At 38.4% G+C, this 25,706-nt stretch overlaps 1 protein-coding gene across 2 annotated transcripts in view; it reads left to right on the top strand.

Moving 5' to 3' along the window:
* Positions 1-24,666, top strand: part of cpne5a (copine Va) — a 129,561-nt gene extending 104,895 nt beyond the window's left edge. For both annotated transcript variants that reach the window (XM_047368827.1, XM_047368816.1), the window contains 6 exons: positions 729-910; positions 7,099-7,226; positions 11,387-11,489; positions 17,772-17,829; positions 18,078-18,151; positions 20,244-24,666. In XM_047368827.1, coding sequence (XP_047224783.1) covers positions 729-910; positions 7,099-7,226; positions 11,387-11,489; positions 17,772-17,829; positions 18,078-18,151; positions 20,244-20,432 — 734 coding nt within the window. In that variant the 3' untranslated portion in view covers positions 20,433-24,666. The remainder of the gene's footprint in view (positions 1-728; positions 911-7,098; positions 7,227-11,386; positions 11,490-17,771; positions 17,830-18,077; positions 18,152-20,243) is intronic.
* Positions 24,667-25,706: the final 1,040 nt, after the last annotated feature.

Below are 25,706 nucleotides of genomic sequence, written 5' to 3'. Positions count from 1 at the left end.
ATAACTGACATTTGTAGTTGTAACATGAAAAAAAATAAAAATAAAACTTCAAGGGTTTTAAAAATGTTTTAAATGAACTGTTTACAAATACATAAAACATAAATGTGATATTGACATCTGTCACACTTCTCACTTTCTCCTTCACTTAATAACATTTCCTGATATGGAACAAAATTGCATCCCCTACTTTATTGCTGCCTCTAAGTCCCATCAGACTTGTAATAATTATGAGTTTTTAAGGGTTTTTTGTGAATATTTCAAGCGCATAATGAAAACCTCATCTCTGCCAATGTTTTTTTTGTTGATGTTATATTAAGCATTTTGTTAAAATCGTGTCATTTTGAAAGATCTGTATTTGACACAACATTCTTCTGATTTATTACATATTTGTTTATGGCTTTTTTCTGCAAATAGTTTGCGACAAATCTATGGATTCAAAACAGATATTTGTATTTCTCAAAATAAGTTCAAATGATTATCTGAACATGTTCCTTTAATCGTAAGAAATCAGGAAAAGTACAAAAGCCTACATTCATAGCTTATGTATTTGTTACTCCTACAAAAGAGCTGTCATAGATTTTTAGAATCCCCTTTTTTAACCACAAAATTTACCCAGGTGGTTTCATTGCTGCATTTCTTTCAAATCCTCCCTTTTCCTCTTGCAGCTGTCAGTTTGCTTTCAGTCTCCTGATTTGCATCACTGACTCGGACTTTTCTTGTCTTTAAAGGAAATCCTTCGCAGTCCACCTCACTACACTACATGAACCCTTATCAGATGAATGCCTATGCCATGGCTCTGAAGGCTGTGGGAGAGATTATTCAGGACTATGACAGTGATAAGATGTTCCCTGCACTGGGATTTGGTGCTAAGCTCCCACCTGACGGGAGAGTGTCTCATGAATTTCCACTGGTGAGTAAACTGTGGGATTATTTTAGACAGTTTCACCCTAAATTAATGTAAAACAATGAGAAGATAATTTTTGTCCTCATATGTCAACTTAGACCATAGGTCTAATTTAGCATGTGTTTATGTGCAATGCGGATTTATGTTTTTTTTCACATGAATGCAACTACTTGTGCATGTCAAGCATAACTCAGAAGGAATTTCTGTCTCTTTATAGTGCAAATTAGGTTCTATAGGGCTGAAGGATTCTTAAATCAATTTAGCTTCTCTCAGCCAGCTAATGCACTCGGCGGCAGCACAGTACAGCCTAATGAGGAGTGTGTCTACAGGGTATTGTCTGCATCACTCCATGCTGCCATTAAAATTTGCAAATTAAGATTCATCTCACCATATAATTGAAGCTTCATTTCTCTTCAAGCTGTAGTCACAGAAGTGGGCGTAAAAGTAAAGTTACCTTCTTTTATGGAACATTTGTTACAGTGTCGTGGTTTGAAATTTGCCCTGCAGTCAAGAAAGATAGCATTTGAAGCAAGGTTTGACAAGCGAATCTCTGTTGATATCTATTTTTTTCTTCCCCCAAAAATGTCACTCAGCCCCTGTAGTCTGCCCCACAGAATTAGCAGGGGGAGTCATAAATCATTGAGATGGATGATGAAGGAAGACTTAGCAACAAAAGGAACTGTGAAGCATTGTTGATAGATTTTGGTTTTGTAAACATATAGCTACTCTATTCTGCAGCTTAACCTTTAGGTAACATAAGATGCTCAGCTAGTATAAACACTGACCATCAGCTCTTCCTTGTTTTCTCATTCTCAGTGGGGTGTAGTTGCAGAAGAGTGAGCCAGGAAAAAATCGATAACCTCCTTGTAACAAGAGATAGCTTTACTGGTCAGAGCCTATAGGGAAAGCTGGGCAGGAGAGTAAAGAGATCATTCTTAATTAAGTGCTCTTGAGAACTCAGGACCTTTAGACTGTAGACAATTTACATTACAGCTTGACAGTGACTCTCAGCAATCAGCAAGGACAAAATTGAAGTTAGTTTTGCCAAATTTTATTTTTGGAGACAAAAATAGACCAGAATAATTGAGTGTGAGAGAATAGCAAAACATCTGCAGAGCCATATGCCCTAAATACTTTTCACAAAACATTTTAACTGACATAAAGTGTATCAGCCTTTTCTGTCTTTCCTTTTATTAGAAAGGTTTAGCACTTATTGATATCTCATTAAGTTAAATGCTTTATTACATTTTGTCAAATGACAACCACAAACATTTTCAGATGTCATGTTATACTCCAACACAACCTTTCATTTGTAGCTCGTTTAGGTTAAATTTCAGTCTAAACTGCAATCTCTAGTTATCTTTTCTTTCAAGATTGATTTGTATTTGGCGCTATATTATGTCCTATCAACCAGCTTTCCTGTCCCCGTTGAAGTAAATCAACCCCACAGCATAATGTTACTGCCAGGACGTTTCACTTTGGGGATGGTGTGTTCAGGATGATGGTTTTTAGTTTTTGACTAAACGTAAGATTTTGCATTTTGCAAACAAAAAGGTTTCATTTTTGTTTTATCTGAACAGTTTAACTTCTTGTGCATATTTGATGTATCGCCTACATGAACTGTAGAAACCTGCAAATGGGGCTTTCTTAGGGTTGAAAGTTCCCTGTCTGCTGAGGCTGAGTTTGGCAGGAGGTGTGATTCTTTGGAAAACGCTGTATCTCTCTCTGTCACCTGGATCCTTTTCGGAAGGTGTTTCCAGCATGAGGTTGAGGGTGGACAAACAGGTGAGCGAACGGAAGGGAGAATGGTTTTCAGTTTCCAGGAGGCTGGTTCCAGGAGCAGAAGGGAGACTGACAATCTTTTTCCGAGGTGCTTCAGCGAGATTGGGTTTTCATGAGCTGTATGCCAAAATCATCAGTATTAAGACAATAAAAGACCTGAAACATTTCAGTTAGTGTGCAATGAATCTAAAATATATGAATGTAAAATTTTCATCATGACATTATGGAAAATAATGAACTTTATCACAATATGCTAATATTTTGAGAAGGACCTGTAGACACGGAGCACCAGGATCATGGGAGAAGCCAACGTTGGAGGAAAATCCTGCGAGAGAGGGAACATAGACTCAAGTAAGACTTGGAAACAAAAGATCAGTCAGTAGGTAGCAAACGCAGGCCAGATTACCACTCAGAGTGAGGTAATGGTCTGACGCCTCCCTCTGGGTTCCAGCTCCTTAAAACCCCTCCTAATTAGTCCTCATGGAGGACACCTGTGGGGCTGCACTTGCCAGTCACAGACCACCACCCCCCCCCCCCGGCCCCCTCAACGGACGCCTCCTGGTGGCCTACCCGAAGAAGAGGTGGAGCCTTCAAAATCCAATATGAGAGAGAGCTCAAGAATACAACTCCATGAGACTCAGGAGCGTCCCTCCGGACATGTGGGAATTGTGTGTGTACCCAGGTTAGATGGTGGCTCCAGGATGCCAGATTATTGGCACCGAGGCAGAGGAGGTTATTTTCAAGTTCCTGATTAAGCCGTTTGCACTGTCCATTGATCTGAGGGTGGAAACCAGATGAGAAAAGTGATTTTGCTCCTAGAGCTGCACAGAAGTCTTTCCATACTTGTGAGATGAATTGTGGACCTTTATCGGAAACAATGTTGGTGGGTATACCATGGAATCTGAAGACGTGGTTAATGAGAGGTCTGGTGGTCTCACCTGCTGATGGAAGCTTGGTGAGGGAAATCAGATGACAAGCCTTGGAGAAGCGGTCGATGATGGAGAGGATGACCATCTTGTTCTTGGAAGAAGGCAGACCAGTAACAAAATTCAGTGCAATGTGGGACCAGGGACGGCTTGGAAGGGGCAGTGGTTGGAGAAGGCCTAATGGAGGTTTATATGAGCTCTTCTGGAACAAGTGGAACATGCTGCTACATATTCCACCACATCTTTAGTCAAGGATGGCCACCAGAAGTATCAACAAATGAGGGCAAAGATTCGACTGGATCCAGGGGGACGGGAGAATCTCGAAGAGTGGGCCCAATGAATAGCCTGAGACTGGATGGTGGATGGGGTGTATAGTTGGCTGGTTGGACCCCCTCCTGGATCTGGTTCATCCCGTTGAGCTTGGAGCACGCAGTCCTCCAGGTTCCAGGAGAGGGCACCAATGACACAGGATGGAGAAACGAAGGTTTCTGGTTCCTGGGGTTCTTCTTCTGTGGAAAACTGTCTGAAGAGAGCATGTCGTTTAATATTTTTAGAACCTGGATGGTATGTGATGGTGTAGTTGAAACGTGAGAAGAATGAGGACCAATGTGACTGACGGGAGTAGTTTGGCAGATTGAAGGTAGGCGAGGTTCTTGTTGTCGGTCCAAATAATGATGATTTTCTCCGTGCCCTCCAACCAAGTGTCTCCATTCTTCGAGGGCCAATTTAGTGGCCAGAAGCTCACTGTCTCCTATGTCTTCTAAGGGGTGGAGCTTACCAAATGATGATCTTTATGAGAGGACAGCTCCAACCCGTGTCTGATGCATCCACCTCTAACACGTACTGGAACTTAGGATTTGGGTGGGCAGGGATGGGTGCTGATAAGAAGCTTTCCTTAAGTTTAAGAAAGGCCTTTTCGGTGTCGTCAGACAAGGCAAAGGTTCTTCTGATGAAAGTGAGTGATTTCAGGGGAGAAGCAACGAGGCTGAGACTTTAATAGGGAATGACAAATCCTGGACTGGGATGTTTAGCTGATGGAGGAAAATAGGATTAATGAGGTTCTGTTCTGAACCTGAATCCACCAAATAGAAAATGGGGGTATTCATTATGATGTACAGCACCCGCCAGATCCTCCTGGTTTACTGATGGGGATAATCTTTTGGGCGGATCGGGCAAGCAAGGCAGAAATGACTGGATGCACCGCAATAGAGACATTACCCGGAGAGTAAACGTTTCTGCCTTTTTTCAGGAGATAAATGGGCTCTGCCAATCTACACAGGCTCAGGAGAGCGCTGGTTAACAGCGGTGTCTGAACCTGATGATGTCACAGTAGGTAATTGGTGATTATGTTTGGAAATGGAGCGACTGTGATCCTTTGATCCCTTGCCCTCTCTCTTAGCCATTTGTCAATGTGAATGGAAAAGTTTATTAACTCATCTAAGGCTTTGGTTTTGTCACAGCATGATAGTTTATCCTTCAATGTGTAATTTAAAGAATTAAGAAACATTCCTTTAAGAGCTGGAGTGTTCCAACCAGACTCAGCTGCAAAAATCTATTGCCACCTCAGCCATTGACCTGTTGGCTGGTTTGAAGACCCATAAACTCTTTGCTGCCTCCTTGATGCTGACACTGGGTGAGAATGTTTGAAGATTTCTAGAAAATCATTGTAAGAATAGAGATGAATAGATGTTTTATCAGTTATGGCTTCAGCCCACCTTAGAACCTTGTCAAGGAGAGGTCTGATTATAAATGAGATCTTATTTGAGTCATTGCAGAAACATGAAGGAGAGCACTGGAAGACCAGGGTACATTAAAGCAGAAAATCCCGGCACTTTATGGTATACCCGGAAAATGGTGCCAGAGTGGGGGAAGCAACTTCTCTGGCCAACAGGGAAGTGAACGCAGCACCGACAGTGGGCTGAGGTGAGGAGGAAACAGATGGCATAGTTAGCTGGAGGTCCAGGGAGTCTGGAGCTGACATCTTGGAACTGATAAACACGTCAATTCAGTGTGTGGATAATTTCTGACTGTTGCTGATTCATGGACTGCAGGAGCGACTCGTGCTGACTTAGTAAGATGCCTTGAGCACAGATACGGAGGCAGGATGACAGGTTTAACAGTCTTTCTTGAAAAGCAGTGTAAATGGTTTGGCTGATCATCGGGGGGTCTGAGGACAATCAGACTGGACACTACAGAAGAGAGGTGAGAGGTTATAATCTTGACAGCGGATGGATGGTAAGTAATGTGGGGGTAGAGATGAAGATGACTGTTGGAGTTGGAGTTGAAAGTTCTGGGGAGGGCGGATCTGTCCGCTGAGGCTGAGTTTGGCAGGAGGTGTGATTCTGTGGAAAAAGCTGTATCTCTCTCTGTCACCTGGATCCTTTTCAGAAGGTGTTTCCAGCATGAGGTGAAGGGTGGACAGGCAGGTGAGCGAACGGATGGGAGAATAGTTGTCAGTTTCCACGAGGCTGGTTCCAGGAGCAGAAGGGAGACTGACAATTCAGCGTCTTTCTCCGAGGTGCTTTCAGCGAGATCCAACGGAGTAGACACGGAGCACCAGGATCATGGGAGAAGCCAACATTGGAGAAAAATCCTGCAAGAGAAGGAACAGAGACTCAGGTAAGACTTCGAAACAAAAGATCAGTCAAGGGGTAGCAAACACAGGCCAGATTACCACTCTGAGTGAGATAACAGTCTGATGCCTCCCTCTACGTTCCAGCTCCTTATAAAACCCTCCTAATTAGTCCTCATGGAGGACACCTGTGGAGCTGCACCTGCCAGTCGAACCCTGTTGGGAGAGAGTGAGAGAAAACACAGCACTGCATGCACACACCAACTTGCACACAGCTAAAGTGCATGACAAATGTAGGTCCACCTGAGGCTTGTCTGCACTAAGTTATCACACTGAGCTTTTAACACATTGGTGAAGATTCAGCAGCTATAGTTAGCAAAGGTTGAAGATAAATGTAGGACTTTTCCTGGTTCTGTCCATTGACCCATCTATGTACAGCACTCTGGCAGCCTTGTGTGGTCCCAGATGTGCTATATGGATAAAGTGGATTGTATCTGATTTAATGTCTTTTAGTATTGCATTGTAAGTGTTTGGATTAGTGCAGTAATACCTAATTCTTAAAGGTTTATATCATATAAATGCATGCTCAGTATGAGGGATTGCTTCAAAGTCAACACCAGTGACTGTCCACTGTCTCTACATGCTCATCCAGGAGGAGTGAATGCTGCAAGTCACTGACTTGATGCAACTCTGCTGAGTTTCCTTAGATAGAAAACGTTCTATCCATTTGAATAAATAACTGAATCCGACTGCACTGTTCAATGGTTAGGATTAATTGGAATGTATGTACCTGACTTTGTGAAGTACCTTGAGACAACATGTGTTGTGATTTGGCGCTATATAAATAAACTGAATTGACTTGAATTTAATTAAATATTTTCCATGCATTAATGCACTTGTTTTGTTCCTTTCAGAATGGCAACATTGAGAACCCGTACTGTAACGGTATCGAGGGGATTCTTGAAGCTTACCATCAAAGCCTTAAGACGGTTCAGCTGTATGGACCCACCAACTTCGCTCCTGTTGTTAATCATGTGGCAAGGTGCGAACACAAAAATCCCCTCGTCAAAAAATCTGAGCACGGTTACTTTTTCTTTGGAACCAGTGTGTAAATAAGGCAGCTACATCGTCAGATGTATTAAGTCAGTAAATGGAGGTTTTCTCTCAGAACTAATGATGGAAAAACAGTCAGCTGCAAGGCAGAGATGAAAAGAAATGGAAATCAGGCATACGTGAGGCCGGGCATATTAGAGTGCTCACCACTTTATTTTTAGACATATAAAGTGATGAAAGTGAGAAGTCACGTGAACTGCAGGAAAATGTTTTCATGTCATGCTGCCTTTGTAAAAGTGTTGATGACTCAATCTATTAAATAAAGGAGTTTTACTGTAAATGGGGAACATGCTGTAATTTAACATTATGAGACAAATGTCAAGGGGTCACAGTGAAACAAACTAATTTACCATCCCTATCTGAAAACTTAGTTGTACCTCATTAAATACAAAGCGCAGGTGATTTGTTGGTTGAAGGTTGTCCTCTTTTCGTTCAAATATTTGTGATAATATTAGAACAAAAAAGAATCCTGTCATATTTACATTTGAAACATATAGAAATTTGGGTTTATTACCATCTACAATTCAATAAAGGTCAAGTTTTACTCAAATTGAATGTTACATCAGACCAAATCTCCAACTAAACAACTAAATCTGATGGACTTTACTTGATTAACAATTACCCCAACAGTGAATATGGGATAGACTTGGAAAAAAAATAGGTTCTAAAGTTATACAGTAAACAAAGTACTGTTGCCTGGAATCTTGTGGCACAATGTCACATCTTGGTAAAGAAATATAAATACTTTGGGAGTTCCCAAGAATGACTTAAACTCATTCTTCATCCTTATGGCTTCCATCACAATTGTGGATCAACAACAGGACCTCTGGTTGCTGCCGTAACACCTGGCGATGACCTTTAGAGCACAGCTCCTGGAAGCTGCATCTACAGTGGAGGTCCTGAACACGATCCGTTTAGATTGCATGTCATGTGGACCACAAGGTACTCCCGGTTGAGCCTATCCCCCCTTGCCTGAGTCCAGGAGGGTGCCCTGGCCTCCCCAATCTGGGAGAGGTTAACCTTCTCTTTTGGTCTGCATTTAATCAATAAAACTGAATCACTTTTGGTCTGAGGCCTCCCCTGAGGTCAATTTGCCACATGCTGAAACACAGGACAACATTGTCCTCAGGATCACAGGGGTATTGAAACTCCTCCACCATGTTAATGTGGTGATTTGATGAAGGAGCAGTTAGATAGAAGGCAAGAAGATGGTCTAGAAAAATTCATCATGTAAATAAAAGCATAATAGGTTTAATGTTCTCTCAAAACACCACTCATTAATGATTTCATTTAAAAGCACTTGAGCACAAAACTGTTTATAACTGTAGCTTACACCAATACAAGTTACAAACCAACAACAACAACTACATTGCATTGTAAAACCTATTTTTATATTTTAATATTGCAACAACTTTCTCCAAGAGTTTGATTTACATTTTGTGGCTTGTTTTAACAGAGAAAAGTGAAGGAGCTATTTCAGAATTAAACCTACAATTATAGACTCTAAAATCAATCATATACTCAACTATGAATATTAGGTTGTTGTCAACACTGAAAGCAGAACTGGAAGGGCAAATAAACCTAATCCAAACCTTACAAGAACAAAACCCCTGAAGGCAATGTTATTTTATTCCAAGCACAAAAATGTAGGCATAAAAAACAGCCCAGAAGGCTTTTATACATATTAAAATGTCACATTATAGTTGTGAATAGCCTTGGTTTCAAGCTAATAAAATTCATCATAAGGTTCTGTGCTGTTTTAATTTATCTCCAACTCCAATATACATAAATATGAGTGGAATAAATCCCACTTTTACAAAGACACTGCAGAATTACATAGACACTAAACTCTGAAGAACTAAAACAAGTCATCCTAAAACCAGAAAAGCAAAGAATAACTTCACATTGTACATTAAATTTCAAAAATGCTGCACGGTGGCACAGTTGGTAGCACTGTTGCCTTGCAGCAAGAAGGTCCTGGGTTTGATTCCCAACCGGGGGTCTTTCTGCATGAAGTTTGCATGTTCTCCCCGTGCATGCGTGGGTTCTCACCGGGTACTCCGACTTCCTCCCACAGTCCAAAGACATGCCTGTTAGGTTAATTGGTCACTCTGAATTGCCCTTAGGTGTATGAATGAGTGTGTGCATGGTTGTTTGTGTGTTGCCCTGTGATGGACTGGCGACTTGTCCAGGGTGTACCCTGCCTCTCGCCCATAGACTGCTGGAGATAGGCACCAGCTCCCCCGCGACCCACTACGGAATAAGCGGTAGAAAATGACTGACTGACTGACTGGCTTTATTAATCCCAAAAGTGAAATAAAATGTTGTTGCAGCTCATATTATGCAGGTTTCTTCAGATGCAGATGGCTGTGGGCATGAAGGATCTCCTGTAGCGGTCTGTTCTAGAGCAGATCTGAAGAAGCCTCTGACTGAAGACACTCTGTTGTTGTACAACAGTCTCATGAAGAGGATACTCAGGGTTCTCCATAATGTTCTTCATTTTATGACGAATCCTTCTTTGCACAATGATCTCCAGAGGTTCCAGAGGAGCCCCCAGAACAGAACCAGCCTTCTTTTATTAGCTTGTTCAGCTTATTTAAGTCCCTGGCTCTGATGCTGCTTCCAAAGCAGATGATGGTAGAAGAGATCACACTCTCCACAACAGACTTATAGAAGATATGCAGCATCTTGCTACAGACACCGAAAGACCTGAGTTTTCTCGAGAAGTACAGTCTGCTTCTTGTAAATGGCTTCACAGTTGCACCTCCACTCCAGTCTGTTGTCCAGGTGAACACCGAGGTATTTATACTGCTCCACCACCTCCACTTCTTCAAAGATGTAAATAGTGTTTGAACTATTCCTGATTTGCTTAAAATCTGCAATCATCTCCTTTGTTTTATTCACGTTGAAGATGAGATGATTGTTTCTACACCATGCCACAAAGCTTCTTGTCCATCTCTGATCCACCCAACGACTGCAGAATCATCCGAGTATTTCTGCAGATGACAGGAGTCTGTCTTGTACTGTAAGTCTGAGGTGTACAGAGTGAAAAGGAATGGTGAGAGTACAGTCCCCTGTGGTGCTCCTGTGCTGCTGACTACCTGGTTAGACTCACAACCCTTCAGTCTCACAAACTGTGGTCTGTTTGTCAGGTAGTCTTTGATCCAGGAGATTGTTGAGGCCTCCACCTGAGTCTTCTGGAGTTTCTGACAAAGCAAATCAGGTTGGATTGTGTTACATGCACTGGAGAATTTAAAGAACATGATCCTCACGGTACCACTGGCTTTGTCCAGATGACAGTGGGTTTGTTGAAGCTGGTGTATGATGGTTCTTTAACTTCAACTTCACGGCGATAAGCAAAGCATGAGCAGTCACATGCTGTCACATCTGTTGCAGAAGAACATCTATTTTTTATGTGGCTAAATAAGGCAGCAAATGTTTCTTTAATCTCTAAACTCTATTCACGCTATGTTCACGCTGCTGCAACAGATGTGCACGCTCTCTGATTAAAATGTCAGTATCTTGCAGTCAAATTTGTCAAGCTGGTGGGGAGGGAGGGGTGAACGTACGGGCTCACCTCTGACCTGTCCTTGGTATCTGGAATGATCCTCTTGTTTTCATCCTTCTCTGGCTCATCAATGCTGGTCTTATGGGTGCCAGGCAATCAATAATGTTCTGAAAAAATAAGACTGCTGCGATTGCATAAACAGTTTAATAAATTATTCATGGAGCATCCAGCGATGGGCAATTGAAACTAGGACACCCTCACAGTACTATCTCTGATGGGTTCTGTAATCTGTAAAAACCTCTGAGATGTAAGGGGATAAACAGAATATTTTAGGTTTTTACATGTTTATATCACATTTGTGTGTCACTTACTCAGTGCAGTGATGTGTTTTTTTTTATGCATTTCTTGATATATTTGACACAGTGGTTACTTCTCTGCCATCTTTAGATGTTCCCTTTAGTTGTTTCTGCCACTGTCAGCGTTCGGTGCAGAGTCTTGCACATGTAACCCTTTTCAACATTATTTAAATTCTACTTTATTCTGATGCGGGTCATGCTCTGCTTTTTATTCCTTTGACCCAGGTACGCAGCGGCTGTGCAGGATGGATCTCAGTACTTTGTTCTACTCATCATTACAGACGGAGTAATATCAGACATGGCTCAGACCAAGGAGGCCATAGTGAATGTAAGTGCTGCTCCACACTAGCTGGAGGATGTAGGTGTTTCTCTGTGTATTCTGCTGTGCTGTGGTGTACTGGCATTTTAGGTGCTTTTAGTTTACTTCAGTACAGCTCTCAGGCTTTTCTGTTGCTTTCAGAGTTTGTCAGCTAAGTGGTAGATTTGGAGAATTTTCAGTAGGTTTTCTGCTGCACTTTTCTTCAACTCTGTACTTTTTCTGTACACTTTCTAATACTTCTCCTTCTCACTGAAAACCTTAGACTGTTGATAATTAAAAACAACTTTTTAAAAACTATTTTAATCTTTTTTGTCTCCTAATTTGAGTATGTTTATTGTATATTGACAACAAAGCTGCTCTTGGGATGATGTTTGTACAGGAATAATCGTCGACAAGGTAAACTCTCCCAGCAACAGCATTCTGACCCCCAGCAGACTGGGTTTAAAGGGAATTTGCGACTGTTAATCAAACCTTTTCGAACAGCCACACCTTCCTTTTAAGATCTTGTCTGCTGCTCTGCTCTCTGCTCAACCTGAACTCACTCACTCCTGCTGGGACCAGGCTTCTCACTCTTCTGTCTACAGAGCTAAAGCCTGGATATACTTTTGCATTCTGGCTTCGTTCTGCAGAGATGAATGACATAAAAGGAGTTCTTCACAATATTCTCTGCAGTATGTTTTTTTTCAGTGTTTTGTGACATTTTAGATTATAACAAATAGCAGACACTAACTAAAGCTGGTGTCACACTGTTATTTTGGTACATATGTTGGCATATTTAAAAATGTGATTTACATGGGCCTCAATATGAAGATCTTGTAAAACAGTGACTAATGTTACATCTATAAAGCCCCTTTATTATGCATCTATTGAAAACAAAGGTGTAACATATATGGTTTGCCACTTCAAAAGAACAGAGTAAATAACTTTTTGCTATAAACTAATAGCATATTCTTTCTTTTTCAAAACTCTTCATCACTTGACCACCTAGGGCTGAATGTTCAATGCACAATACACATTGCATAGGCGCCTTCCAAATTGTTATCAGAATTAGTCAGATAATAGGTTGGGCAGCCCTTTGATTTCTGCCTCTCCAGGAATTTAGCATACCGAGCTGAGTCAGTCTTCATCAAAGCATCTGTTAAGTACGACATTAAATGTTATGTTATTAGTAGGTCATTACTGTGACATTTGCTTATAATATATAAAGATTTTGTAGTAGTTGCACTTGTATGTGGTGTCTCTAAGTTCTGACGCTTATGCGACTGCACCTAATATTTGTGCATTTATTACTGCACTGAATTCCTGAAGCAAAATCCAATAAATAAATGTTGCACAAACACAATTACTAAGTCCAGCAGAACAGAGCAATATGCACCCATTTCTGTGTCAGATTACGGTTGTATTATTTCAGGCCAAAACACAGCAGGGGTTGAAGTGAGAAGAAAAGAAAAACTGAAAAATTATTAATTTTTATTATTTTAACAGTGCCCTGGCCTTGATTTCACGAGGCAGTCATTAAAATTCAAATAACATCTGACTAAAAGGATAACATCACAATGGTGTTTCTAAATTAACAAGTGGGGCTGCTAATAGACACTGCAATGATGCATCCATTTAACGAGATTAATTCAGAGATAAAAAGCACTGTAAGAAAGTAAAAATGTTCCATAGTTCAAAGTTATATCATGTTGACTTTACAAAGTTGAACCTGTACTCATACCTGAACCAAACAAGAAATCTTATGATTTATTACATGTTGGTAATTTCACTTAAAAATGGGTCCTTGGATACTGTCACAGGCTGGTGGCTTTGTGCTTGCTTACAACTGCAACATACACCTGAAATAAATGGAACTGCAAATAATTTAGTGGGCATCTAAATGGATTTTATTCTTCCACAAAATACCAGTCAGGTGTGAATGCTTCACAGAAATATTTCACAGTTTTTGTGCAAAAATAGAGTAAGCTAACAATATTTATGTGACTTTTCTTGTGTTTAAGTGAGAGCAGAACATGTTTAGGTTGTTGCAGGAAAATTTTTATTTATTGAGTTCTAGACCCGTAATTTTGGATGATTCTTTGTGGAAATTCTACAGTGGTGTCTTTCACTAAATTCACCTTTTAAAATGGCTTCACCAGTTGGAAGAATTAATAAATGTTTCAGGTATAAGGAACAGTGGAAACCTCCCCTGTTAGTGCAGTTATTTGCACCTTTTTCCAATTCAATGCTGCTACATGTCTGTAATCTGAATTTGAAGTGGAGACATAGCATGACTGCAGCAGAATTATGTCTTAGAAATAAAAAAAACACAAAATGTTAAGGTTTTGTGACACAGGATTTATATACAATTGTTTCCGTAAGGTAAATTGAAAGCTTAAAAGGGGTTTTATTTTCAGATAAGACATTAGTATTGAAAAGTATTAATGAGGAATTTAAATAAATACATAAGGTTTCACAGGTGCATCTCACTATATTAGAATATCCACCAGAAGTTATTTTTTTCAGTAATTCACTCAAGAAAAGTATTATATAGATTTATTACTCACTGAGTGATATATTTTCAGTGTTTTTTCTGTAAAATGTGATATGGTAAATGGAATGAACTTATATAGCGCTTTTCCAGTCATACAGACCGCTCAAAGCGCTTTACACTAGCACCACATTCACCCAATCGCACTCACTAATGCTCACACATTCATACGCAGATCGGTAGGCAATTTGAGGTTAAGTGCCTTGCCCAGGGGCACATCAACATATGGCAGGAGGAAGCTGGAATCAAACCCACAACCTTCTGATTGCAAGACAACTACTCTTCCTACTGAGCCACAGTCGCCTATAGATAATGGAAACCCTAAACTACGTTCCTCTGAAAATTTGAAAATTACATCAGACCAAACAAAAACTGTTGTTACGTACAGAAATGCCAGCCTCCTGAAAAGTGTGTCTGTGTGTTGTACTGTATATGCATAATACTTGTTCTGGGCTCCTTTTATTTGAATTACTGCATTGGTGCTCGGTGGAATCGATGTGATCAGTCTGTGTTTCTGCTGAGGTGTTCAGAAAGCTCAGGTTGCTTTAATAGTGGCCCACAGCTTATCTGATTTGTTGGCTCTGGTGTCTCTAAGCTTTCTTTTGAGATTGCCTGAGGGCTTTAGGGCAGGTAAGATTGCTGGCCAGTTTAGAATAGTGGTGCCATGGTCATTAAATCAGGTATTGGCACTTTTGGCAGTGTGGGCAGTTGCCAAGTCCTGTTGGGAAATTAAATCACTATCTTCACCATGCTCAACAACAGAGAGAAGAATGAAGTTGTCTTTAAGTTCCTGGTAGATGACTATGCTGACTTTGGTCTTGAAAAACACAGTGTACCAAAACAGCAGTTGACATGGCTCATCAAATTAACACTGACTGTGGAAACTTCATGCTGGACTTTAAGGAACTTGGATTCTGACCTTCTCCACTTTTCTCAGACTCTGGGACCTTGATTTCTAAATTCACTGTAAAATAAAATTGTATCTGCACGGAGGACTAGCTCTACACCCTCTGCAGGGTACTCTACGGTTTATGGGAGTTTGCCCAACCGGTCTACATGTGTTTTATAGACCTGCTCCAGGAGTACGGGATGTCGGAGGCCCTTTACTACGGGTTATCCGGTCTCTGTACAAGCGGAGCAAGAGTATGGTCCGCATTGCTGGCACTAAGTCGGACCTTTTCCCGGTGCATGTTGGACTTCGGCAGGGCTGCCCTTTGTCACCGGTCCTGTTCATAACTTTCACGGAGAGGATTTCTAGGCGCAGTATGGTAATGGCTGTTTCATATGAAGTGAAAAAGGGAATTGCGAAATTTTACAGCAAATATTTTTCCTAAAAGTGAATCAAAATGAATTCATCAGAGCCACTGCAGTTTGTCAGAGTCTGTCACCTTGATTATCTCCTTTGCTCTTCAACCACTATGAGGGCGGTCAGTGTTTTAACTCATGCAGACCTTAAGAAAAACCTATTATAAGGTAATGTAAGTTTATTTATATAGCACATATCATGCATAAAAGTCAAGACAAAAAGAAAATAACTAAGACCTACTTATAAGAGAGCTTAGCATGTACAACATTTAAAAGTATTGCATAAAAGCAACAAATATTAATACCTAGGAATTGCATGCAAATTTAAATTGAAGTTATTTTTAAATTTAAAATCAAATTTAATCCTCAGTCTCACACAGGCAAACAGTTCATTAATCAGAATATTTAATGAAAACTGCTTTAAATTAAAAGATTTTCAGTACTTTATCAAAGAAGCCAACTGTTTCTGCATATACACTACTGGTCAAACGTTTTAGAACACCTTTTTTATTTAATGAAATGGTTTGCTTTATGTTTATGACCATTGATTTGTATGTGAATTCTCAATGAAGGCATCAAAACTGTAAATGAACACACATGCAATTACATAGCAAACAAAAAATTGTAAAAGAACATTAAATATGTTTTATATTTTAGATTCCTTAAAGTAGCCACCCTTTGCTGTAATGACTGAAATATTAACCTTAGGCCATCTCTCAATGAACCTCTGGGAAGTTCTTTCAAGACTCTTTGGGAAACCATTTCAGGTAACCACCTCATGAAGGTCATGGAGAGAATGCTTAGAGAGCAAAGCAGTCCTCAAAGCAAAGAGTGGTTATTTTGAAGTATCTAAAATATACAAATGTTTAGAGTTATTTTACACTTTTTGCTTACTATATAATTCCATGTGTGTTCATTCAGTTTTGTTGCCTTTGGTGAGAATCTACAATGTAAATAGTCATGAAAATACTGAGACCCATTAAATGAGAAAGAGTATCTAAAGCCTTTGATTGGTGTTGTATCAGTTTTTTGGGAGTTACTGTACTTTAATTCTACTAATCTTTTTTTTCTCCTACAGCTACTAAAAACATCCTAATATGTTTTTATTTAAGGGTTAATTTGAGCAAAGCCTTTCTTGAACAAGAAAAATGACTCAGTCCTGTCCTGTTTATTTTCATGCATCAAGCTTCTTGTTAGTGATCAAAGCTGCTATTTATTATGGATTTAGAGGTTTATTATCACAATTGGTATATCTTCAGATTATCCTTGTCGTTTTTAGCAGTGAGAGCAGTGAGTCTGAATTCATGTTGGAGTGAGGTCTCCTGAGTGACTTTACAGTACAAGTAAAGTAACAAATGGTGTAGACTGAATAATTCATCTCTGAAAGGAGGATTTGTTCTGGCGTTTATAGGTACGGTATGTGCTTGTGGGACCTGAAGAGGGAAAGTGGCAAATTGAATATGTATTTTTTTGAGCAAATGGATAAGTTCTTGAGGAACAAATGAAGCGGAAAAGATAAAAATGGAAAAAGGGTTGGAGAGGAAAATTGATAAAGACTGGGAAGGGGGTGGTCCTCCAAAGTCTATTTACTCCTATCTATGACAGACCTCTCCCTGGGGGAGGTTTTTCCAGGAAGCCTGACCTACTTTCACCCTGCAAATGCATTTTTACCACAAGCAGATATCATTCATTCATGCTAGAGCTTTCATATTTCAAACACCAGTGCTGTGGTTTGATAGCATGTAGCTCTGCACTACAGTTCAGAATATGATCCTGATTAAACCTCCAAATTAAGATTTAATTTTTTGTAGTTAAATATATAGGCAGCCTTGGGTGTTTCTAAAGCAAACTGTGGTGTATTTCTGCCCACAAGTATTATTAATAAGGTATGTGAAAAAAAGTGATATGTACAGGGGTTTTCAAGAATTTTGGCTTATCAAATGGACTTCATAGCTGCAATGTTATATTTATGTCTCTCTTTTTTGTTAGTAAGTATCATTACATTTTCCATCCATCCATCCATCCATCCATCATCATAGGGAAGGGGGAATGGAAATTGGATATTGGTTGGAAGATGAATGAGTGAATGAATGATGGACTGATGTAAAAAAATATTGCAAACAAAACAGAACAACTTTGTAAAACACTAATGTTGAAAGGCTTGATTGGCTTGGCTGAAAATGATCTGAATATAACAAATGTGTGCTTGTTTGCACTCCAGCATTAAACAGCTTTGCCAACATTGGTAGCATGACATGTGAATTAAACATTGTGTACAGCTGTTAGTTAAAATATTCAGCAAGATTTTGTATCAATCCATTCTGAATAATGCGTGTCCTTGCAAAGCTATTCAACATAATGAGATATGAAATGGATGTGTGCTGGATTACACATATTTGTTAATGTGTCTCCTCCTCATACACTGACTGAAGATGATTCTTCTGTTTTTTTAACAGGCTGCAAAACTCCCGATGTCTATCATCATTGTTGGAGTTGGTCAAGCTGAGTTTGATGGTGAGAATACTAACAAAGGAAAAAGTGGTAGTTGTGTGTCTCAGTATTGGCCCTTTAATGGACTTCTGATTTATCAAAACTTAACAAATTCAAGTTTTCTTAACAAAAAAGTGTTTCCCAAACGTATCATTTAGCATAAACATAATTTTGCCTTTCTAAAAGACTCATTTCACAAACAATAAACGTGTTTCCATTTAGTACTGCAGCATAGTTGGGATTATGTAAATAAGATATCTTTGTCTTTGAAGCAATGGTTGAGCTGGATGGTGATGATGTCAGAATTTCATCACGGGGGAAGTTGGCAGAGAGAGATATCGTGCAGGTAAGATATTTATATTGTTGTTTCCCTCATGTTTTCTATTGGCACAATGGGATGGAAAGCATTGTATTTGTTTTTAATTATCTATACATTTACATATACGGTTCATTCGGTACACATCTTCGTGACACTTATTTCCATAACGGCTTACCTCAACCTGAGGAGCTTAAGTACAAAGAAATTGGATTTCTTCTGCTTAAGCTTATGTAAATATCTAAATGACAGCCTCCACACACAGTATAGAAGGGCTTTTCTTGTCTAAATATGTCAACTTTGTAGACTCTAAAAAGACTTTAAAAACCTGGGGCATTGGTTTTCATTCAATTTAATTTGCATGTTTTTTTAGGCAACAGGATTTAATACGTTTTGCTTTTATATCTTAAAATCCTGCCTTTAGATTGAAATTCATTTAACAGAGCCACATTGAAAGATGCAACATTCACTAAACATATTAATACATCAAGTCTAAAAAAGTTATGGCTTGTTTCCAGTTTCTAGATATATTTGGAGATCACAGACTCTTATGTTAACCAGATGCAAGAAAAAAAACTCAGCAATAAAGATCTTTTGTTTTAAACTATTTGAAAGTTTGGTAGTGTGCATTTTTAATAATATTGGATGTCACCTAATTGTTAGTTTATCCCAAAATCATTTCTTACCTTCTACTTATCCTCAACAAGAAACCATTCTTTCACTAGATGTTATCTATGTCACAATGTGGTTTTGGATCGGACCAAAGTGCAGACAAGAGCTCGGCAGGATCATCTTTGAAATTCAAAGATTTATTTACTAGGTCAAAAACGTAGCAAAATCACTGCAGATTTCCCAAGGCAAGACGTGGCAAAAAACAAAGCATAATCATGGACAAGAGCGAGGTGTGACAAACACAAGGAACCAGCATTGAACAAAGACACAAAACCAACTTATATACTGTGAGATAACAAAGGCAGATAATCAACGGAACAGGGAACAAGTGCGACAAGGAGGCAGGGAAACAGAAGGAACAGGTGAAACAAATACAAAGGCTGATGATGGGCAAAGTAACTAATAAACAATAAACAGAAACACAGACCAAGCAAACCTATAGATAAAGATAAATAATCAAATGGGGAATAAGAAAACTAGAATAACCATGACTAAAATAAACAGAGAAACTAGAGGGAACTTAGGAACAACAATAACAACCTGAGAACAAACAAAGAACCCATAAAGAAAACCTGAATACAAAAGTAAACAAACCTAACCACACTGACTGGATTAACTGGAAAGGAAACAGAAAATAAACTGGTAAACAAGAAGAGTGCAAAGGAACAAATAATAAAACACAATTAACCACAAAGATACTAAAGAGAAATAAAACTAGAGAATCCAGGGAAGACCAAGAACTATAATAATTACAATAATAATAAACCATACAAAGTAATAAGAAAACCATAAAATAACTTAAGTAGTAAACACTAGGAGGCGGAAGAGGGAGAAAAGAAAAACATGATACAAAAACCAAAATAGAAACATCTAAGCAAAGGGTAAGAAAACACAAAGCCACAAACAGAGTCCAAAAATGTCACTCCGTGACAATCTATTTAGACATTGTGAGAGCTGACACACAAGACCTAAGAGTCACGTGATGTAACGTTAAATTTATGTTCAAATTTATGTATAAATCTAGAAGACAAATAAACTTATACTGTAAAAATAATTATATAGCATGGAATATATCATGGCTACATGGTGAGGCAGTCGTTAGCATTGATGCCTAGCAGCAAGAAGGTCCCAGGTTCAAATCCTGTCCTTGGTTCTTTTTTGCATGGAGTTTGCATGTTGACCCCATGCATATGGGGATTTTCTCTGGGTACAATGGCTTCCTCCCACAGTCCAAAACTTGACAGTTATATTACATAATTATTCTAAAATTGCGTGATTAGTACCTTGTCCTGTGTGTCTCTGTTGCTCTGTGATGGACTGGCAAACTATCGAGGCAGGGCAAACATTTAGTATCATGCATTTTCAACAGCTGCAGCAAAATGTGACCTGCTAAAACAAACTCTATAGAATATTTTTTTAAAAGATGATTTTATTCTCTCTTCTGTCACAGTTTGTACCATTTAGAGACTACATGGACCGTACAGGTAACCACGTTCTCAGCATGGCACGGCTGGCCAAAGACGTTCTGGCTGAGATCCCTGACCAGCTGATCTCCTACATGAAGAGCAGAGCCATCAAACCCAACTCTGTCCCCCCAGCTTACTCATCCTGCGTGCAGCCTGAGACTGAGTCTGTTTGATCCCCGCCTCCCAAGCACCACTGCCCTGGATGGAGCAGGTTATAGATTAATGCAAGAAACAATAGTGGAAAGTGGAAATGCTTTGGGGGCACTTTTACCCCAGTGAAACACACAATAAAACTCCATGATGAGTTGGAGTAGTGAGACAGCTGTAGAGGAACTTGTTGATAATCAGAGTGTTTTTTTTTTTTGCTCTGAGAGCACTGAGAAGAGAGCGGTGTAAAGAGAAGCTTTAGATGTTTGCTGTCAAACTTGTCAAAGTGGATATGTAACGGAAAGTGAACCTCTAGAGAGAGGCCTTTTTGAAGGGGTACATATATTAGGATGTGCCAGTTTGTATTATGTCCGTAATACCTTTTTGAAGTTTGTGTGTTAATCTAGGAACCCCTTATGAATACCATTTTTTATTTAATTACTTATTTATTGTAGAAATAATTTATTGCTTTCAGAAGATTTTATTGGGTGGGGATTGAAGTCATTTAGAAGCATATACCCTGTAGTTTTCCATCTTATATTTTGTGACCAGTGTGAAGAAAATAATCCCCCATTTCTACTTTGGTAAAGACTGTAACATAGAAGCATGTGATAAAATCTATCTAACATTGTAGGAATCATTTTCACTCATGGGAAATTTTTTGATTGCAAGCTGTAACATAGTCTACTGCCATGCAGAGTTTTCATGACTTATATGTATTTCTAATCTTTATATTAACAGAATGCACTAATTACTGTCAAAACAAAAGCACAAAGTCCTTATATTATTAAACTACATACTATTATTTTGAAAAATACAGCCAGAATGAAAATCTTGGAAAGGATGACAGATTACATTTTAACACAGCTTTAATACTCTCTTCTAATATTTTAGACAAAATTATTATTTAGGATATATTATACAGAATATACCTATATATTAAACTATATTTTACTTACCATAATGAGCAGGATGTTTATATGAAATAACTACATAAATTCTAGCACATCCTCATTTTGGCTATCTGTATGCAAAGAAGTAAATTGTACATGAATGAGACTCTTTTGCCATTTCTCTGTTTGTGTTTCTCAACATTATATTTGTTGTTGTTGTACCTAATTATCTGGCATTTTGTTTGGCACATTTGAAGGATCCTACTTTTGAAACTCTGTTGTCAACTTGCTCCCATCATTTCTACCTTAAATGTATTTAAATTTTCTTGAGGGTGGTTTGAACAATCAGAAATACTTTACCAGAAATAATTGGGCTATAATTGCGTGCATGTGTAAGCTTTTTTTTGCTTGTTTGTTTTCCATTTATCTACCAAAAACTGGCATAGTAAAACTGAACAGTTTGAGTGAAGCTGAAGCTTAACTGTATTTAATCTGGGTCCATTGTTTTGTTTTTGCTATTGTGTATGCCTCCATATGTATTTTGTTTTCTGTATGCATTTTTTCCAACTACCATTGATACCATTTAGAGCTTACACTGTTTAGACAAACTGTATCTCATTGTGATTAAAGCTCATACACCTCCCTTGAAACTTATCTATTCCCCTTTTTGGCTATGTAAAAAGACTGTAAGAAGCATAAATTAATCTTTCAGCACAGCAGCATGATCTCACACTGAAGATTTTTGAAAAATCCAGCCTTTAACCACAAATGTTATTATTTTGAAGGTTGAGCAAATAGCTTTGAGAACATAGTGTATGTTTTCTGTAGGATTTAGGTCTGGCGACCGAGAAGGCTGATTGAACTTTACTGTATCCAGTAAAGCCTGTCTGTGTTAATTTGGCCATATGTTTTGGATTATTATCCTGCCTAAAACACCTGTAAGGAAAATCTCCTTATTGCCATTCTTTGAAAGATAAACAAGCCCTTAGCATGACAATTCCTCCACCATACTCAAATGTAGGCATGAGCTCCTTTTCCACACATTTGTCCATTATTTACATGAAACCAACCTGTAGTGTTTGTTGCCAAAAAACTCAATATTAGTCTCACCTGACCAAAGCACGCAGTTCCGCAGGTCCGAGGACATTTTAGTAAACTCTACATCTACTTAGCAGCTCCAAGATGCTATTCCTTACTAAAATTAAAGTTTGGATATTTTTAATTTTTCTTACCATTACCTTCACTGTGCGTACCGGCAAAAAAAAAACTGTAATCTTCCTCTAGACTGTTAATTGTGGCTCTGTCAGTGAATATTGGCAAACTTAGGCACTTTATTGAATTATGAAAACTTTTGGAAAAAAGATGATGAATTTGTAAAGCATAAATAAAATGAAAAGTCACATTTACTGTATTTTATAGAAAATGTCAGTGTTTCCTGTAGCAGCACTGTTTTTTTTAAACCAGTAGCTTCTTAAAGTTGGTGTTTTAACCCACTGAATAAATGTATAAAATTAAATGTTGGATTTTTCTACATTACTTAGCGTGGGAATATGCTAATGCAGCAAAAGATTAATTCATGTAAGACTTTTTTATCATCTTTCCAGGGGAGCCATTGATAAAAGTTCAAATTTTGTTGTGCAATTAAAATTTTGGATAGTTGCTGATACATCCTTGTTCATGGCACCATCTTTTGGAAGAAGCAAATAGAACATCATTTCACTGTTCACTTTCTCACTGTCACTCAATATCTCGACCCAGATGTGCCTACTGTATTAAAAACATATCCAAATTCAGTTTACCCAGGTGTTCTACAGGTATACATTAAGATTGGGACTGTTCACTAATGATGTTGCTAAGCCTTGTTGTACACTTTTTAAAACCATGACTTGTTTACAATTTAACTGTTGCTATTTGCATCATTCACCTTTTGGATAAAGACAGCACTAATGGGTTTCATTAAGATATTTATGTTTTCAGTTTGCTGTTATTTATTTATTTATTTATTTTTTGGTCTTGTTTCTATTTAAAGTATTATTGAATGACAGTGGAGAACCGATGTTTACAAAAAATGCGAGTCTAGTTTTTTTTTTATGCTTACGTAATGATTTTTCTTTGTCATTTCCTGTTCTGTAACTCCTGCTACATTAAGTGCTCTCTGCGAACTGAAAGAGTCTGATGAGTCTGCAGAAACTGAGTCCAGAGGCACTAAGCTCCTTATGGTTAGGGTTAACCCAAAACCTCACTTATCTTTTTTCTAAATTGTTCTGCAGTGATTACATTTTTCTCTCAGAAGAAAAGGCAGAGTTTAATCTGCGTGTAAAGTAACTGCTTCATCTGACCTCAAACAAGGCAATTAGGTTACATTACAGCTATAAATACCAGTATAACTCTACAGAAAGCAATTTAGTTCAAAATAAAACAGCTGATATATACTGTACTTCTGAAATAAAATGCATCATCATCATGGTTTAACAGTTTAAATTTTGATGGGTTATTTGCATAAATTAGAAGTCAGACTTCTAATTTCTTATAAAGCGAAGAATTTAGCAGCAGGAAGCGGGAAGCATTAATATGAAGGTCATAGCCTGTGACAATAAAATAACATTGGAAGTAGAGGTGGTGCACTTTTCAGATGGAATTAATGTAGTTATTATGACAACAAATCAGTTGAACAAGGATTAAATGCTTTTTATGAGCACATCTAAGAATATGATTAGGTTTTTTTCTTTTCCCTGAGGCCTATAACATCCTCACAGGGATATCAGAAAAACTGCAATGGATAAGGTGATTACTCTTATGCAATTGTGAAATATTAGCAGTTCTGAGTTATGTTTTTCAGCAGCATAGCAGTTTATTTTCTTTAGTGGAATTCGATTTGTTTGTAATTTCTTTTTAGCTAGTCTTTGAGGCTGAACTCTAATTATGTACATAAGCCCTGTATGAGGAATGTGCAGTGCCAACATGTGTTCAGCTGTTGAACCTTAGCCTCTGTAGACAATGTGCATGTTTGTGCCAAAGTGGCAGGAAGTTTGGTGGTTAATCTTCCTTTCACCTGATTTTTGCATCACCCACTGGATTTATTTGTGACATAGGGTGCCGTTCGGAGATAATGGCCTCTTCTAGCATGTTGCATCTATGCTTTCTCTCCATTCTGGTCCTATCATACACCAACTGAATGGGTTCTTCTTGCCACTGCTCCTGTTTTAACCCAGGTTGTTTACATACCTCTTTCGATCTATGACTTGCATGCTAAAAAAAGAATTTCCAAACCAGGAGTTGAACACAATTCTGTCGTCATATTGTGGTTTGTGAAATGCTTTGTAATGGATTGCCTTAACTGAAGACTAATAAACAATTGATAACTTTGGCAGAATGTGGTGTGGAGTTTTCCTTTAAAATTAGCAGAATTGAATTAAGAAAAACTGTCGCAACTTTTGAAAGTTTGTGAGCATACTACTATTTAAGTAATCACGTCAACAAAAAAACATGCGTTTTTACTGGTACTCGCCACCAGATAAATCCAACATTTATGTATATTTTTGAGACTTACAGTCCTTAAAATATATCCCAAAATGCCAGGTTGTTTTTGCAAACATCAAGTCTTCCTTCCATGTTCTATACCTGCTTATCCTCCAGGGGGACTGGTGTCTATTTCTATCAAAGGGATAAGAGGCAGGGTACATGTGACAACAACGCAATTCTGTTTATTGATATAGCACCAACTTACAACAAATGTTAGCTTTAGAATTGCACACATTGTCTGCTGTTTCTCTCTCACTTGGGCTAAGCATACATCTGCAAACGCTGAAAAATATGTGATAATTTGTTTGTACAGGTGCACCTATTTGCGATTTTACTGTGACATAATAATGTTCTGTCAAAGCCCTTTTCTGGCCATTATTCAAGGTCCCTCAGTAATTTATTCATAGAGTACTGATCCCTGCTAATGTTATCTGTGTCCACTGACATTGTGAATTCTGGCTGTTCTGGTGAATTATTGTGGCTTATTAGAGCTTCCCTGAAAAGAGCCCATTGCTTTGGGAGAAAAACACAACGAGTGTAGAATTAAACAAAACTTCAAAAATGTGTAAGTTTAGGAGTAAGAGATCCCTTTGCATGGTTTTTACATCAGCTTGAACAATGTAAAAGAAAATGATTATTTCTATATCTATATCTATCTATTATCTATAGCTAATATAACTGTTTTCACTTTAAAATACTTCGGTCATTTATCATTGCACCAAACTTTGACTCATCAATGATTAATTAATTAAACTAACTGATTTTTGCCAAAGTTTATGAAACAAGCATAACAAATACTATTCCAATTTTCTGACCAAGTAATCAAGAGATTCTCAAGAACTCTTCATAACAAAGCTTTTTGTTTAAGTTGTTGTTGCTTGAATT

This window comes from Girardinichthys multiradiatus, chromosome 1, assembly GCF_021462225.1.
Source record: "Girardinichthys multiradiatus isolate DD_20200921_A chromosome 1, DD_fGirMul_XY1, whole genome shotgun sequence".
Classification (NCBI taxonomy): domain Eukaryota; kingdom Metazoa; phylum Chordata; class Actinopteri; order Cyprinodontiformes; family Goodeidae; genus Girardinichthys; species Girardinichthys multiradiatus.
Note: the sequence above shows the minus strand (reverse complement) of the source record. Positions and strands in the feature narration are given on the sequence as shown.